The sequence below is a fragment of the Elaeis guineensis genome, chromosome 1 (assembly GCF_000442705.2).
Source record: "Elaeis guineensis isolate ETL-2024a chromosome 1, EG11, whole genome shotgun sequence".
Lineage (NCBI taxonomy): Eukaryota > Viridiplantae > Streptophyta > Magnoliopsida > Arecales > Arecaceae > Elaeis > Elaeis guineensis.
In genome coordinates, this window is record NC_025993.2 from 2112897 (window position 1) to 2130545 (window position 17649).

At 35.6% G+C, this 17649-nt stretch overlaps 1 protein-coding gene and 1 non-coding gene across 2 annotated transcripts; one reads left to right on the forward strand and one right to left on the reverse strand.

Moving 5' to 3' along the window:
• Window positions 1-4360: 4360 nt before the first annotated feature.
• Window positions 4361-13726, reverse strand: LOC105037903 (protein KTI12 homolog). Its single transcript, XM_073253033.1, has 9 exons — window positions 13448-13726; window positions 10418-10521; window positions 8352-8408; window positions 7531-7616; window positions 7000-7085; window positions 6115-6230; window positions 5376-5426; window positions 5219-5307; window positions 4361-4721 (listed from the first exon to the last, which is right to left on the reverse strand). The coding sequence occupies exons 1-9, from the start codon at window positions 13599-13601 to the stop codon at window positions 4556-4558; spliced, it is 909 nt and encodes a 302-aa protein (XP_073109134.1). The 5' UTR covers window positions 13602-13726; the 3' UTR covers window positions 4361-4555.
• Window positions 13727-17575: 3849 nt separating this feature from the next.
• Window positions 17576-17649, forward strand: TRNAT-AGU (transfer RNA threonine (anticodon AGU)). The gene has a single exon. It is a non-coding gene; the product is annotated as a tRNA-Thr (tRNA).

Sequence of the window (17649 nt, forward strand, 5' to 3'; positions counted from 1 at the left end):
CCGATCAACTTAAGTCTAACCCCTCTCTCTCTCTCTCTCTCTCTCTCTCTCTCTCTCTCTATATATATATATATATATATATATATATATATATATATATATATATATATATATATATGTTTGTGCGAGTGCATGCACGTGAATATATAAAACATAATCACATCTAAGATTCATTGTTCCTCGTTAGAAATGAAGTCCAAATATTAATGATGGCAGTCCTGAAAAGATTAAACAGGCCAAGAAAACATACTTGATGGAGCATTGGTCTTTGCTTGCAATTGGTTGAGCAAGCTCTGCTAGTTCACATGCCATCAATGGAAAAAATTTTTGTAACCTTCTGTCACATGCTTGTGTACAATATTTTAGTAGCTTAAGGAACTAACAAAATAAAAACTTAAAATGAAACAATGATATCCATTCTCAAAGATCCGGTTTCACTGACCTGCTAGTTTGGTTTATCCCTTGGTAAGATACCCCATAGTGTTAAAGGAGGCAGAATATAGATGTGAGAAAACATATTTTAGCAGTAGCTGAGTGCCAACTTGTGCCAGTTATATGGAGGATGGCCATGGAAGAACAAAAACAGCCCAGTTAAGGGAATGGAGAATATAATCAAAATGCTCACTAATTTCTGCAGTTAAGCATGGCATAGCACCAAGGATACAGCACAAGCACACATATTGGAGCACATTAACAAGATACTAACCCATCATCAACCATCACTTCAGGGAAGTGCAACAAAAGGTCAATTTAAGCCTGGCATAGCACTAAGAAAACTCGAAGCACAATCTCATAACCAAATATACATTAACAACAAACCAACACACCATCACAATAATTTTCAAGGCGTCTTCAATCCAAAAAAATTAACCAAAAAAAGATCTGTTCATCGATGGAATCATGCGCATCTGGTGCATCGAATTATGAACAAAAACCCAACATTGCACCAGCTGACTGGTTGGTGATATTTAACCTGCTCAGTACTTAGCCTTAGTTGTTACAGCCAAAGCTTTTGTATGTACTTATTATAAATACATGCATTAAGACTTTGCCTCCCCTTCATCCAAAAAAGAAGAAAAATGACAAGTCAGGCATGGGTATTTGCTGCTTAGATCATGGGAAGTTGAATTGGTTGCAAAGGATAATAATAGGTGATGCAAGGCACTTTGAAATTATTCATACTAGATCTTAGGGTCACAAAATGGACAGAGAGTTTCTGTAGCAGTCGTACACATCTGGTGCAAAGCCGAAGACTGGCACTCCAGAATTTTAGTTTTGTGGAGCCCATAGTGAACATGATGATAATGGTTGAGCATTTAAAAGAAGAGGTGGGCAGGGATTGTGTGTTTGATATTAGAATGGATGTCCCACTCCAGACACAGACAAAGAAGACTGCAGTGCAACATTAACATCCCAGTCAAACAAGTACAGGAGTACATTTCCTTGAGCTGTATGTCTACTGACTGGGACATTGAATCAGCATATAATTGATCATCCAAGTAGGGTGTTGCAGCCTTCTTGCCAGCAATTATAGAGGCCAGACAACCCTCCCCACCACCCAAGGGAGAAGAAAATCAGATCACATTAAAGTATTTGAACTGTGGCTTCCATCACATCTCAGAAAGAACTTCTCATTCCATGAAAGGTCTGAGGTAATATATGTGTAAACTGAGTGAGAAAACTACATTGGAAACATTAAGAGCAGAAGAAAGGCATATAATGTAAAATGAAAGCATTATCTTCAAATCACAATCAGTAAACTCACCCTTGACGCACATAAACATGGAATAAACTCAGGGAATGAAGTACAACAGCTAACAGTATAATACAAATGGCAAAGCAGGGGCCTAACTCTTGGGCCGCAAAACAAGGACAGGGAAAGCTATCACTGGTGTGGTGTGGTATACACCGGGTTTAGTGGGTGTGGATCTTGTTTGGGGAGAAAGGGAGTTATCCCATAAAAAGATTGTATTAATCCTTTGGTTTCAGACGGGGGATAACAAAATGATATTTGGATGGTTTCTGGGGATACCGTGATCTTTCTAGACGCTGGACAAGTTTGTCCTCCCAATGCTCATTATTCCAGGTTTATTCCATTGGTGAATGCGTTGGGAGAACTTTTTGAGGTGATGAATTATTTTAACATTATTAAGCATTGTTGAATTATAATAACATATCTTATCATATTATCATAATATCTACATAGCTATAAACTGTATTAAAAGCATTACATGGATTGCATAATGGGCCAATAGTCTATAATTTACTGCATAAGAAATATTTTTTTTTTTACATTATCAAATTCAATTAAAATATATATCATATTATATTACTAAGTGTGAATTGATGTTTATATAGGATAATGTGATATTAAAAGATGATATACGGTATCTTGGGCCATGTATGACATAATAGTGATACAATTTATTTCAGTAGGTTATGAACTATACAATATATTATATAATATTCATTATTAATCATTTAATTTTATTTTCTAAAACTATAATTACTTATTCTAGAATCTCATTATTTTTTATATAATGGATCAAATAACATTATGTTTACCAAGTAATATGTAAAGAATAACTATTTTTATAACTTTTCATTAGTTAACATTTACTATGTCATAATTATATTATATAACTAAAAATTAATTGGATAAATTACAGGACACCTCATCAAGTTTAAATAATCTCAAATGGATTCCTCAAGTTTGCAAACTATTCCAAATCGGTCCTATATATTGTTCATCTTAATTAACAAAGTGGTGTCATGTAACTCTCACATAGCAACATAAAATTATATTATGACCAAAATGCCTTTTATATCATAAAAAGATCATCCATCACATAAAGGTGCCAAGGCTCACCTTTCTTCATGTGAACCCACCGTTGGATCATCCATCCCATAGATATCAAAGTACTCCAAGCTCCTTTGTTCATGCATTTAGACCATGATCATCCATTCACCTACATAGATATCAAATCAAATAATGCATGATCTATATCATTCATCCACTTACATAAATCTCAAAATAATCGTATAGATGATCTGGATTATTCGTCCGTCTGCATAAATCTCCAAGCAATCAATGGATGACCAAGATTATTCATCTACTTGCATAGATCTCAAAGCCTAGATTGCTCATCTATCTACATAAATGTCAAAGCCGAGTGAATAACCTAAATTCATGTAAATAAGGAGATAAGGGAGGGCTTTTCCTCCACCTTTGACCACCATTGACACCGACTACTCCCATGATTCAAGCTCGAGAGATCGAGGTTTGGTGGGTGAGAATGGATCAGAGTTGCCAGAGAAGTCAAAACTGCACTGCACCAAAGATCATTAGGGCGAAATTCGAAGATAGTGATCAAGAGATTAGAGGAAATTGGAAGGAAATTAGGATTTGGAAGGGTAAGGAATCCTAGATTTTGGGGAGAAGAGAGCAAGTCACCAATGTTGATAGGGAGAGGTGAATTGGTACTGCCGCAAGAGGCTCACTAGTGCTACCATGTGTGCTCTCCATTGGTTGCTGGAAACAAGGAGGTAGAGGAAGAAGAGAAGGGCAATTCAAAGGGGAAGATGCTTGCATAGATCTTAAAGTAACTGTATCCACTATTAAGAGAAATATAGCATATTATGGAAGCCATCCCATATGATATTTTATAGTGCCCGCCCGATATGACTTTTGTTCGGTCACCAGGGCAAGAGTTATGGTGTGGTAACTCATCCGTGTGTCACCAGGCTGGAGAAAAGTCTCGCAGGTTTTTCTCCACTAATCTACTGTAGCCGCATACAAGGGTGTTCCGCATAAATGCAAACGGAGGGGAGACGTTCCAATATTCAAACATAGGGTGGCATTAGTTTTGTATTTATTTATTTACTTTGTAAAACGTGTTGTCATGCAACTAGAGGTCTTTAACAGAGTTCTCAAACTTCTCCAACCACCGGATGGATTGTTGCTGCGAACCAAAGCATTGCCATTCTGATCATAAATTTGATTCCGGTTGAGAGAATCTATGTGACAGGCACCCATATCTTAAGTCATCCATGAACCGAAATCATATTTTGAAATTAAAGATATGAAGATCACATGGTTAAATGAACTTCTAGAGAGTGACATGGTTGGGCAAACAAATGAAAACCTAGTTTTTATCCTAGAACCTGTGGGCATACAGCATTTAACCATCCATCCTTGTGCTCTCAATGCCAACAAATTTTTCTTCCACAATTAACACGTCTCATACCTTATGCAGTGATAATCCCCACCAAACAAATAGTTATTTTAAAAATTTCATATGATACATTAATTATAAATAAAAATAAACATAGCTTTGCTGAATAGAAAAGAATAAGAAAATACAGAGAATCAATCAGCAATAAAATTTCAATACATTGTAAGAAAGTTTAAACATTCTTTAATATACTTCCCCAGTATTTTTCACTAGCTGATCAATCCAACAATCCGAGCGACTACCACCACAAAACAAAAAAATTTGTCACAATATTATTGCCATAAATTGGAAATCACAAGGTAAAAGCAGTAAATCTGCATCTACGCAGCTCCAATTTCCCTATTCAAGTAGTCTATAAACATTCTCTTTGTACATTCTGCATCTGATGGTGGAGGAGGTCCACTGAGACTGGCCTGTCCTGCTAACTTTATAAAGGTGCGCCGCAGGCTCCGGAGCTCAGGCAGGCCAACTGTTCTTTGAATGTTGATGTAATTTGCCAGTCAAGGTCTCATCATTTCAAAATGATGTTTAAGTATTGCTCATAAAAAATTTAAAAATAAAAAAGAAGCTGATTGTCAAAACTTTTTGGGATTGGTACTTCGGCTAGCATTTCTCCTGCCCTATTTCTCAAAACAGGAATATTTAGGTTGCAAAGATTCAAGGGATCATCTATTGACATAACAATTGGAAACCTCAGTCCAGAGATCTAACCATTTATCTACTACTTAATTTGATGAGCTCCTTGATGTGTATCATATACAATCTGGCATGAAATGGCTGCTGTTGGAATATCTTTTATAAGCCAATATATTGAGGACGGTCAATTTAATGCAGCCAAACCAGTGAGATTTGGGTTGGAAAAACCCAATCTTAGGCCCAATAAACAGGTCCACCAGTTAAAGTAATGCTGTGATTTATTGACAAAGTAAGTATGGTCTAAACCAAACATAGTTAGAATTTCATTAGGTTTTGCAGAGAAGGATATGGTTGGCAAATGTTGGCTGAGAGATATCTTGTTCACTGTGCCCGCAAGCCCACAAGATTGTGCTTCAACAATTGCATTGATCACCTCCTGAAAAACAATAAACGTTAGTTGAAACCTTTTACATAGTTCAGAAAACCAAGATTATCTGGAAATACCTGTGTTGCTCTATCCATCTCATACAGAGAATTGGCCTCTGTTGCACGCACCTGAAAGAGTTCCAGAGGATCAGAAAGATTCTGCCATATGCAAATGCAAAAACAAGCAACAGTGTCCTTCACCGAATGTTTTCACACCACTGACTTCACATACAGAAAATGCAACAGTTGACCGCATAATCAATGCAAAAAAGGATAATATTTGGGTGAGCGACTGTGTGCGTGTCTCTGTGTTTGTCTGGGAGAGAGAGGGAGGGAGGTAGAAAGAGAGAGAGAGAGAGAGAGATTCTGAATCCAAGCCTAACAAGTTAAAGCAACTGGCATTGACATGTAACGTCTTGATGCCAACAATTGACTGTATTCGTGATGACATATCTGTTTAGCCCTCAAGTCCAGCCCATTTTGAATGTGTCATTTTTAGCTTTTTGAGGGTAGAAAAATGCAAAATAAAAACAAGAATATTCCAGCCTCTGAATAATACCGAACAAAGGTATATCCTCCATTTGGAAAACCAAACTTGGGCTACTAGAGGAATGCACATTCGGACATGAGCATCAGAATAACAAGAGAATGGATGCTAGACATGGAAAATTGATAACAAGAACACTTTGCTCATTGAAGCATAATTGCCAAAAAAAATTGTTTTTAAACAGGATCAGCCCACCGAAGTCTCACAATTATTTTTGTGTAAACACTGATAGCAATTTATTTATATCTAATGTTTATATTAAGTACTCACAATCTGAGTAGCAATGGTAGGCTGAAGAACCCTAACATCTCTTGTTTTTGAATCCACCTTTTTGGTCAAATAGGATACCGCCTCAGAAATGACCGGAGATGACTGCTTTATTCCATCTTCAAAATAAAATCAGGGGGAAAAAATGATCAGAGATTCTAGATATTTGTCAGGAATAATAAATATCAGGTGGTTTCACACACCAAAGCAGGCTGGAGGCAAATCAGCTGCTGCTCACTACTTCATTCAGTCCCTGTGCAGATTAGTCGATATGTTTGCATCCTATGCAAGCAATATGAACAACAAAGGCTCATGCATTTCAATGTTGCAAATTTCTTTGACAGAATATGAATGTCTGTGACTAAGAAAACCTAAGAAAGAAAGAAAAGGACCTTACTAGGCAGTAATTTCTCCATGTTTAATAATGTCTATGAAGTGGCATAAGGAGGAAAAATGGCAAGAGGACACCTATCATTTACTAGTGGTCAAAGTTTTGTTTTGTTTTGTATATTCCTTAAAATGAAAAGAAAGCAAAGCCATCTGCACTTATGACCCAAATGAGTAATTAGATACTTCATGCAGCTATTATGTATCTGCCCCAGAAGTTTGATAGTATCCATTTCAGCTCTAAAATTGCTATAATTGCTAACTGGAAGCCCCTGAAAATGACCGATGAGTTCAAGCATCAACCTAGTATGTGAATTCTCAGCATGCTATAAAACCATTTAGGTAATAAATCAATGTTTCATTCTAATAGTTTATACCAAAACTGGCCAACCTGGGGAGAGTAGCGGAGGAAGTCCTAACTTATTCAAGAATACATATATAACCCACATTAATTAATGCATAAAATCTGGATTATTTAAAGACTCCACAAGCATTAGTTACCTCTGGATGGAAACAATTCAAAAAGAGGGGAATCCCAACGGTTCCGTCTATCAGGTTTCTCAAATCTCCGAACCAAGTCATCAAATCTGTTCAAGTAGAATATCAGTTAGTAATGGCCAAAATCACATGCCTTATCAACAGAAGGCAAAAATCCTTTCACAGTCATAAGCTGGAAACACATGACACCAAAAGACTATAGAGCATTTTGAACCAGGTAGACTCTACTTAATGAAATACAGATTTTCTTTTGGTTGCACTTGTTATCCTTTGTATGATAGGACTGCAGTGCAAACAACCTTTTCAGATTGAAAAAGTTTACTCATTTCGGACCAATCCATGTTTAAAGAGCAAATATGTAAACAATGAATTAAACAAATCATGTCAAACAAAATGAAATTAAATTAAATGAAATTATTAGTAAGATATCTGCTGTTTTGCAGAGTTAAGCATAATGTAGCCAACGTAACATGAAATACTTAGGTTGTGAATTAACAAGCACACAGATAGAAAAATAAAAATGACTTTACTTACATCTTTGTATCATATGAGGATTCTCCCATTTCGCTACGCTTATTGTTCCATTCCCTACAATGGTTTTCTTCCGTATCACAAAAAATCTGAATTACAAAAACGAAAATGAAAGGGACATCATCTTCCATACGAACATGTCAAGTTAAGCTAGTATAAATAGACAATCATCATTACAATCCTTCCTGCAATGCACTTTGCATTTGCCATTTAATGTTCTTATTCCACATAGGTCATTCCACATAAATTAGCTCTCAAACTCTGAGACTTATTCCCATCCACTCCAGTGCTCGTTCATTGAAAAGGTTCGTCTTTTCGCCTTCTAATTTTATTATTAAGATCAATGATTTTTCCCAGTTGTCTTCTTATGTTGACATTAATTACCTCAAGATTTAATTAGTTTTAATTAAGATTATAAATTGAGAACTTTCTGTGGTGTTTTATGGCACCAATAGATATCAGCATTACCTTCATGAGAAATGTAGTTTAAGAGGATTGTTTCCAAAAGAATTAGAGATATGTTGACAAGGAAAAGATGTCAATATACTTAAACAACAAGCAGTACCTTAATATGATCGAATTGAATAAGAAAACTGGACCATATTATGGTAATATTAATTGCAAACACTTCATTAAGCAACAAAAGGCCTAAATATGGAACATGGGGAGAGTTTCACATAGCATCGATGCTAATCTTGATTGCAGTATATTGGTGCGCTATGCTGAGATACATGATGAATCATAATGGCATGATAAATTAAATTAAAGTGGCTAAAATGGAGAGCATGAAATAACATTTGTAACTGTCATTGAGAAATGATTACCACACAATATCTTAATCTAGAAGCTCGAGCAAGGCACCACAACTCATATCTATAACCCTGCATTTTTAACAGAAAAAATAGCATATGAATAGGTTAACTCAAAAAATCTACAAAAAAGAAGCACCAATTATCAAAATGGGATAAGCAAAAATAAGATGAAATGGGCATCCAAAAAATGAATCAACAAATAAAAAAGAAAGCATATCTTACAATGGATAGAAACTTTGATCTTTTACATGAATTAATATGCAGGTACAAGCATTACAAAGACTGCATAAGTTCTGAATATGTAAAGATGAGTCCACACTGAGAGACATTCAGGGTTCCAAACACTTCCCACAGGTGAACAATATTCAAGAATGCCTCCAAAAAACAGATCATTCCATATGGTCACTGACACCACAGAAGTAGAAAAAGCCATACGGTAATAAAGCTCCCTTACCAGGAAACTAAGCTCAAGAAGGCTGAGCTTCTCACTTAAACTCCATATATGGTACCTTACATCTTCCCTTCCTCTTCCTACATTCTTAAACAGAAATTACAGTACTTTTCTTACTAGAAACTCTTAGATCTTTCTTGTACATGCCCATAACATCTCAATAAATCTTCATTACTCTATCCTTAATTTTTGCAACTCTCATGAATTTTTTCATATACTTATTTTGCACTCTAACTTTTCTAGTTTTACCACACATGACACAGCCATCTCAACATCCTCACTTCAACTACATTCCACTTGTTTTCTTAGATAATCACTACTGCCCAATACTTTGAGCCATATAATATTACAAAACTTGTCATTTTATATGTTTTCTTTTAGATTTCCTAGATGTGTGTCCAGCACAAAATACCCCAAAATCATCTCTCCACCTCATCCAGCCTGCTCTAGTTCAACACATATCTTCATCTATCTCTCTATCAATTTATGCAGTAAATCAAGAATATAGAAACCCTCACTTCTGTGGCATCTCCTGTTCATCAATCTTGAGTAGGTCCTATTCATTTCAACTTTTTTCTGATATTATATTCCATATATTTTGTCTTTCTTCCATTAATTTTTAAGCTCCAATATAAGTCTTTTTCAAATAATCCAATTGAGCAATTAATCTTGGCCTTTTCCCATCAATCAGCACTGTATTATTTTTTATTATGTAAAAGTTTTAGAAAACCAACACATGCCATGGTATGGGGTGTGACAGACCAACCCATTACACTACCAGCAAGGTATGGGGGCTCGCTATGCCCCAGTTAACACATGGCACACCTGCTGTGAAAGTCAATTCCAATGGTGTACCATGTAATGATACAAGGGCATGTCATATTGACCTAACTCATACTAGTAAAGTACCAATACGAGGTCTGATACTGAGACATCAAACATTGATTACACATATTATTGAACATGTTCTAAGATATTAATAACTCAATTATACATTGATATACATGATAATGATTATAATTCTTGAATAAACTAAGGGCCTTATGCGGCATTAACTATCAAAATTCATAAAAATCCAAAGTATCATATACCTACTCCGGGTCCACGCTGAGTACTGCATTACTTCACTTACATAATCAGATAACAAGTTCTTAAAATGAACATCGCACTAGCAGCTTTATAGAATTGTGACAACAATCGTAGGTTTTGGATGAAAAGGGGACTCTAAAAAAATGAGGGTAGGCATGATCTAGGTAGAAAATACCCCTTTTGGGGCCTCTGTATCTGTTTCATGTTCACAATTTTATGATGTCTCCTATGAAAGTTTGTACCATCTAACCATTAACTTTCATACTTTGCGGCACATGTGTCATTAGATGTTCATTAAACAACTGAGTAAGCATTTGGGGATTGCATTGGTTGAAGATTACCTACAAAATATTCAGCATTCCATGTTGATGTACAAATATATGACCAAAAACATAAACATATATTTGATTGGTCTGAGTTAATAGGAATAAACCAGATTAGCTAAATGTTTCACATAAGAACATGTTCATACCTCACACTAGCTGAAAACAATTGAAGCGCAAACATAAGATAAAATATGTTTTACCATCTTTCTCACCTTAATATTGTTCAAAGAGTCCACAATGATAACATTGTCTCTTGATAAGGATCTATCAACTTCTGATCTAAGAACACCCCTCAAATTTTTCTCCACAGTCATATCTATAAAAATGCAAGAAAAACATTATTTAAAAAGTTTCCCCAAAAAACAAAAGAAAACACAAAAAGATTATTTAAGGCATGTAGTTTATTCTAAATATGTAAAATGTGCATGAGATGGTTCATGTTTAACATATATACACACATGGAAGTTGGCACCATAAAAGTGGATCTTTTTTTCCTTGTCAAGGGGCAACCACCTTGTGTGTGGCAACTTTAGTTAGTTGCCATAGTATGCCATTATCACATAGTTTTGTGTTTTCTTATAGATTTTTGGCCAGCAAAATACCCAGAATGAATTTGATCTGGAATAAGATCTGTAAGCCATGGAATAAGTTTTGAATGAAACTCTAAAACTTAAACTGAAACCCTTTGGTTTATTTGGAACCAACTAAAAAGGAGGTTCACTTCAGAGTATCAACTGAAATTATATGTCCATATTCCATGCACATAGGCAGCTTTTTTGAGATTAGTAAATTACTTATTTAAATCTGGAAAGCATTTTATTCACATCTTTTTTATTTGTAAAATATGTAAAAAGGAATGGACTTCTTTTATTTCTTTAATCTTTCATTTTGTAACATTGCATTGGACCAAAATGCCCCTCACTTGTAACTAATGAAACCCCTCTATGATAAAAAGCACAAAGAGTATTCTGAGCACAAAATTGTAACTTTGAAGAGATGCTTGCTTGAGCACCTCTCACCCGGACAAAGAACTCACGTAGGTGTCACCTCAGTAATGTCACCTCGCCTGGCACATGTCAAGGTGCTCTTTTGGTGCCCAGGCAAAGTGCCTAGAGTGCAGTTCACAACAAAACTTATGGCTGAGAACAAGTAATGTAATCTCAACCATTTTAGCACAAACTCCTTTAACACTCCATCAGCAAGGCCTATATGTCCCATATTTTGATCCAACCATCCATGGATCCCATTAAAATATAATCCTTCTCTAGTGAAAACACTACCTCATTTTCACTCTCCAAATTAAATGACTACTGAAGGGTATGTGTGTGTGTGTGTGTGTATATATATATATATATATATATATATATATATATATATATATATATATATATATATATATATATATATATATATATAAACAAAAATATAAAATAGAAAGTACATTTATCAAATGTACTGCAAATAGTCTTGATTGATGGGAGTTCTCCATCAAATTCCTTAAGAAAACCACAATGAATCACATGCAACAACCCCTAGATATTCTGATTTCTAACATATTTCTCTTAACATGTGTTATGTATCCTAAGTTCCTAGATATTTTGACCTCTCTTTTTTTGCAAAACAATTTTTTATTTTTTGGGCCAAAATTCAAAAACTAAAACTGTAATTTAGAAAAATATGGAAAATCAAAGAGTAATGAAAGATTTTTATTTTTTGTTATACATGCAATACACATCATTAGAGAATAATCTCTCCTTAGACACAAAATAAGGCAGGAAGAATGTGACATTAGACAATTACTATTGTAATTGTTCATATACTGTGTATCATCATTCTTTTCTTCAAAATTGATTCCTCTCCAACTGAGATTCCTACAAATTGGAAATACTTTGAAATGACAACTTTAAGAACATACTTGGAGATAGAAGAAAGCTATAATAGTAAGTGAAATATTGCTTCATCAACTCAAACTATTTTGGTTGATTCTATCTTTCCATAAATCACATTTCCGGTATATGTGCATAGGAGGGGGAGATATTGCAATAAAATCATGGAATTGAAGGATCAACAACCTCTCCAATCTAGTATTGATCATCTTTCCTTGTATTAGCTAAAAATTTCATGTTATGTTTCCCACCCATGTTTTGGATTTCATTTAAAAAATAAAATAAAATAAAATCTATCTGAGCATCCATATAACCAATAAAGCTCAAGCACTTCTTGAAGGGTCAAAAAGCTCTTTTGGGTGATTTTGAGGTGTTTGATAAAAATTCGAAACAGCTTTCTCACCCTCAAAAGCTGAAAAAAATCTACTAGAAAAAAGCTCCAATTCTATAAACAACAAACCAACTTAGCGTGTTTGACATTATTCTCAAATGACATGAAATCAATAGTCAAGGCAATGCCTTCATACTTATATAGGTGGACAAATAATGGCTTAAAACAACTACTCTCAATGCTATAATAGTTATCATATATATTTGGAGGCTCTCTCTCTCTCTCTCCTCTCTCTCTCTCTCTGTGCAGGCGCGCATGTAATTATTGAGCCCCGTTATATAACGGGAGCAGCAGATATTTGATCTTTGCGATATTCATCTATGTTACATGGACTCACCGGTTTAGCTTAGAGTATCCGACAATGAAACATGGATATTGCTATGATACTCGGACACAGCTCTTATACGAGAAAATTCTTATATATTAAAAGAATGCAACATTTAGACACACACCAGCACCAAATACATGAACTTGAGTCCATGTAACATAACTTTTCATCATATTAGCATCATTGCTTTTTCAAAATCAACTCTCTGTATCACTTCTAAAAACAATATTTGATTCAGCGAATAGTGATATAACACCATATGTTATTTCTGCTATTATGCCTAATGATAGATGTTATAACACCCATTATTTTCCTTCGAAAAGAGAATAAAAAACATTAAAAAGCTGGCACTGGTAAACAGTGGATACTATTTCTTTAATAAAATCACAGTGACCGCATAAACCTTAGGAAAACTAATACACGCTTCATAAATTACTTTACTTGGCATATATCAAATCATACATTATGATTTTTCTTTCTTTTCTTCGCCAAGATAACTATCGTTTAAAAACACAATTCAAGAACTAGGCTTAGATGTTATTTTCCAGTAAATCATACTTTTTGTTTTTCCAGAACAAAGGGAATTAAGTATCAGTCGAATAATTAGGATTAGGAGAAAGGGAGGGAGGGAGGATACCGGCATAGCTTTGGTTGCGGCCGAGGTGAAGGGAGGACTCGTCGATGATCCTGACCGTCGGTTTGGGCTCGACGGCCTGGAGGGCTTCGGCGAGGCAGATCGCTGCCGTCGATTTGCCGCTGCAGGGCTGCCCGCAGATCACCACGAGCGCCATCCGAGATTGGTTACGAAACCCTACACCTTCTTTCGATCCGAGAAAAGGTCGTAAGAGAGAGCTTTCCGCTTGAGAAGCTGGTCCCAATTTGGGATTATCAGCGTAAGGGCAACGATGGCGAGCGGCGGCGGCGGGATACGGCGTTGTAGGTAGGGCTCGAATTGGACCAGGCCGGATTTCTATAAAGCCCGGGCCCAAAAATGAAATTTGGGCTTCATCAACTGGAGGTAGCTGATTGAGGCCTGCAGGGAACCTCTGGGTCCACAGGGACACAGCCTGATTGATACAAGCAAAGTTGGCAAGATAATCCGCTGCCTGATTGGCTTTATAGTAGGTATGGACACATACGAATTTGTGAAGAGCTGTGCATTGTTGTAATCTTCTCAAGAGCAGGATGGTGAGAGATACTGTTCCCATTGATCCAGGGACCATTGTTGTTCTAATCTTCGGGCTTCAGCCAGTCGAGGCCCGAAGTATGTTCCAAAGCTTTCGGGGCGAGCCCATATTGAACATAAACAAGAGCTTAGCCCGAAGCTTGATTGGATCAATCGGAATGTTGGCTCAAGTTTCTCTTTTCGCTTCAGTGCAAAATGAAAAGAAGAGAGGGAAAGGAGTGAGAGGAGGAGGAGTGAAAGGAGAGAGAGATGAAAGTGGAAGAGAGGAGAGAGAAATTAAGAGGGAGTGGTAAGAGATCAAGGATGCGTTCAGTTCATAATTAGAATTGAAATGGATTGGAACATCAATCAGACATATCCCTCAATGCGTTTAGTTTGTAACTAGAACAAAATGAATTTTGAATGCAAAGGAAGAATAAGGATTAGATTTGGTAAATTGGGACATTCTCATTTTCATCTGAAATCAGAATAGTAATAAGACTTCCTTCACCTAAATGATTTATATGGAAGTTACTCATTTCCATTCTTATTTTGTAGTCCAACTCTCCCCAATCAAATATTTCCTAAAAGAGAAAAATTGGGATGAAGAGAGAAAATCACGAGAGAGGCAGTGTGTGTGTGGGGGAGAGAGGGAGAGAGGATGGAGAGAGATTGGGAGGAAGAGAAGAGAAAGGGAGAGATTGGGAGGGAGAGAGGAGAGAAATAGGGAGAGAGAAAGAGATCGAAAGGCATTGAGGAGAAAGATCAATTGGGAGAGTGAATAGAGAGAGGAGAGAGGGGAGAACATCAAATGGAATAGAGCAAAGAAGGGAGAGAGATCAGGAGGGAGAGGTGAGAGAAGAGAGAGTGGAGATGGAAGAAAGAATGGACCGAGTTCATTTTTGGGCTAGAATTTGATTCATAGTCGGGCTCTGGCTCAAATCTAGATTAGGTCATTTATGGTATCGAGCTTAGCTAAAAATTTATTTGGATCTTATATTTAGGCATGAGCCAAACTTTAACAATCTTGAGTCTAGTCCTAATCCAGATGAAGTCGATCTGGCCCAACAGGCCTTGGGTCAACGCTAACCCATTTCCAACCTTGGTTATATGCAGAGGGATGATGCATATAAAGAGGGATCAGATCAAAATTAGTGTTGAGACTAATTCATTGGTCCACTTAATTTAGATTAAGACTAAAAACTGAAAAAATTGTATTTACTCAGTTTGTGAGAAAAAATTCGACATCATTTTGACTTAATAATAATATTTGAAACCCAACAAAATTATCTTTACATGTGTAAAAAAAATGAGACACATGTATAGTAACTTTCAAGAAAATCGTTCATCGATAATGTTCTTTTTACCCATATAAAGTTTGAAACCTGGGTTTCATATTCACACTATTGAATTTTTTTCTAAAGTTTTGAGTTAGCAAGATGGTTTTCAAGATAAACTCTTTTTTTTTTTTTGGTATACATATAAGGAAATCAAATCTCAAAACAAAAAAAACTACAAACAAAAAAACAGCCATGCGCCTTTATAACAAGAATAGAGGCAAGGGATGAAAAAAGAATGCAGACTTTTTAAAGTAGATCTGAATTCCAAGATAGAGTTGAAAATCAAGTGTTCATATTAAATATTAAAGATAATAAATGTTGTATATCTTAGCCCATCAAGTTATCTTATCGTAGTTGATTAATCTTATTCCTAATCTTAACAATATATGAGAATATATAAATTACCCAACTCTTTGATTTCTATAACAATTATTAGATTTAGGTTTTTTCCCCATATTAGATGTTTGAATAATACACAACTTTTATCAAAAAAAAAATCATGATGCCACATAAAACAACTATATTTGCAGATTTACAGTGACATAGCAAACCTCGAGTTTGTCTTGATTAAGAATGTAATATACCATTAAATTTTAAATTTAATTTTTTCCCTATTAAGATCGGAATAATCCTAAATTTTTATCAAAAAAAATCACAATGCTATATAAAAACAACTATATTTCAAATTTACAATGACATAGCAAGAACTATATTGGTGAAAGTAGATTTAGATCATTTTTTTCATTGATGATTATAAACTAAGATAACAAATCTCTATTTATAACAGTAAGCTTCGCTGTTACATAATTTAATTAATATTTTTCTTCTAATTCGAATAGGATGCTTTCTCCAATTGGATATGATTAATGGAAATAAATATAGAAAAGTAAAAAATTTTTAGAAGATAGATCTTGACTCTTATATTGATTTTTCTTTCTATCATTCTGTATAATTCTTTGAGATTAAGAAATACATCCAATCAAAATATTTTCTCAAAAGAAGATTTTTGGTTTGACCGATACATTTTGTATTCCAAATAATATAATTTAGATACGATTGGCAGCTGCACCATACACTCTAAGGGGTGGCATCATAACATAGATCTCAAAAAGTTAATAGATCTTTTAAAACAAAAAAAAGAATTATCTCAACTGGGTAACATATAATTTGGTTATAGCCTATTTCAACATACAATTCAATTTTTCGATATGGTGGAGCATCCAAACCTTACCAAGCCCTATCCATGGTGGCAAAATGATATACATCAACTTTGGTAATCCTCTTGGATTATACCTCCTTTGCTAACATCAGCACTGTAAATGGTTGTAACAAGAAGACATTCCAAGTACTAACCCATGAGCTTCGACCTTTTCATCTCAAACCTAATCCTGAAACAATCAAAATAATTCTCGGATCCAAATAGATGCTAAGGGGGCAGAAAAACAAAAAACTTTATGAAGGACCGATAGTTGCAGGCCTTTTAATGGTGTCAAGAGCACAGAAAAGACCTGCAGTCTTCCTTCACCAAGCTATTACCCAGAAAGCTAGGATAAATGATACCACAGCATCATGAAAGGAAATCACACGATCAAATAAAGCTTCCACAAGTGACACCGCAAGTAGCTAAAGATTGAGGACGCTCGATCCTAGGTAGCTTTGTCTATCTACTACTTCCCTCAATGAGAACTTGGAGGAAAAGGTTCTTCTGGTGCACCTACTAAACTACCATACTGCCCTTGGAATTTCCACAAACTACAAATAGCATCTCCTGGTTGACCTTACCAGTATAAACAAGTGTAAGGAGTATTAGGCAGTACTGAATGATTTGTAGTATGTGGGCTAGACTCCAAAGCATGGCTTGATGAACCTAGAATTATGTGCAACTGAGAAGCATATCTAAAGCAAGGATACACTTGTGCTTCTGTATATCTCATGGTGTGTTTTCTGAAATATGTGCCATTGATGACAAATTAAGCCAGCCTGCTAAGGCACCTGGTGGAGCCACACAAGCTGTCCCAAGTCCTAACAATAAGCCAAACAGATGAATGTAATTGACCCATGCCAGCATGCATGTTGTGTTGAACCACCACCATCAATAATCTCACAGGAAAAAATGGTGCAACACCAGGGAAGACTGAGTTGCAGTTTATTAAATGATTAAACATCACAAAGGTTTTGTGGCAATGATCCAGTGGTTGCTCATAGTTGTTTTCAAGGGAATTCTGATTAGATAACTGAATAGTAAAACAACTCTGCGGCTGCTTTCATAGCTCAGTTGGTTAGAGCACCCGTTTAGTAAGCGGGAGGTCTTGAGTTCGAATCTCAATGAAAGCA

Excerpts from the sequence above, each read along its gene's own strand:
- LOC105037903 (XM_073253033.1), bottom strand. The coding sequence starts at position 13,601 with ATGGCGCTCGTGGTGATCTGCGGGCAGCCCTGCAGCGGCAAATCGACG. Across the intron at positions 10,522-13,447 it reads CCGCAACCAAAGCTATGCCG|ATATGACTGTGGAGAAAAAT; the intron begins GTATCCTCCCTC and ends GCATTTTTATAG. Across the intron at positions 6,231-6,999 it reads TGAATTGTTTCCATCCAGAG|ATGGAATAAAGCAGTCATCT; the intron begins GTAACTAATGCT and ends TTTATTTTGAAG.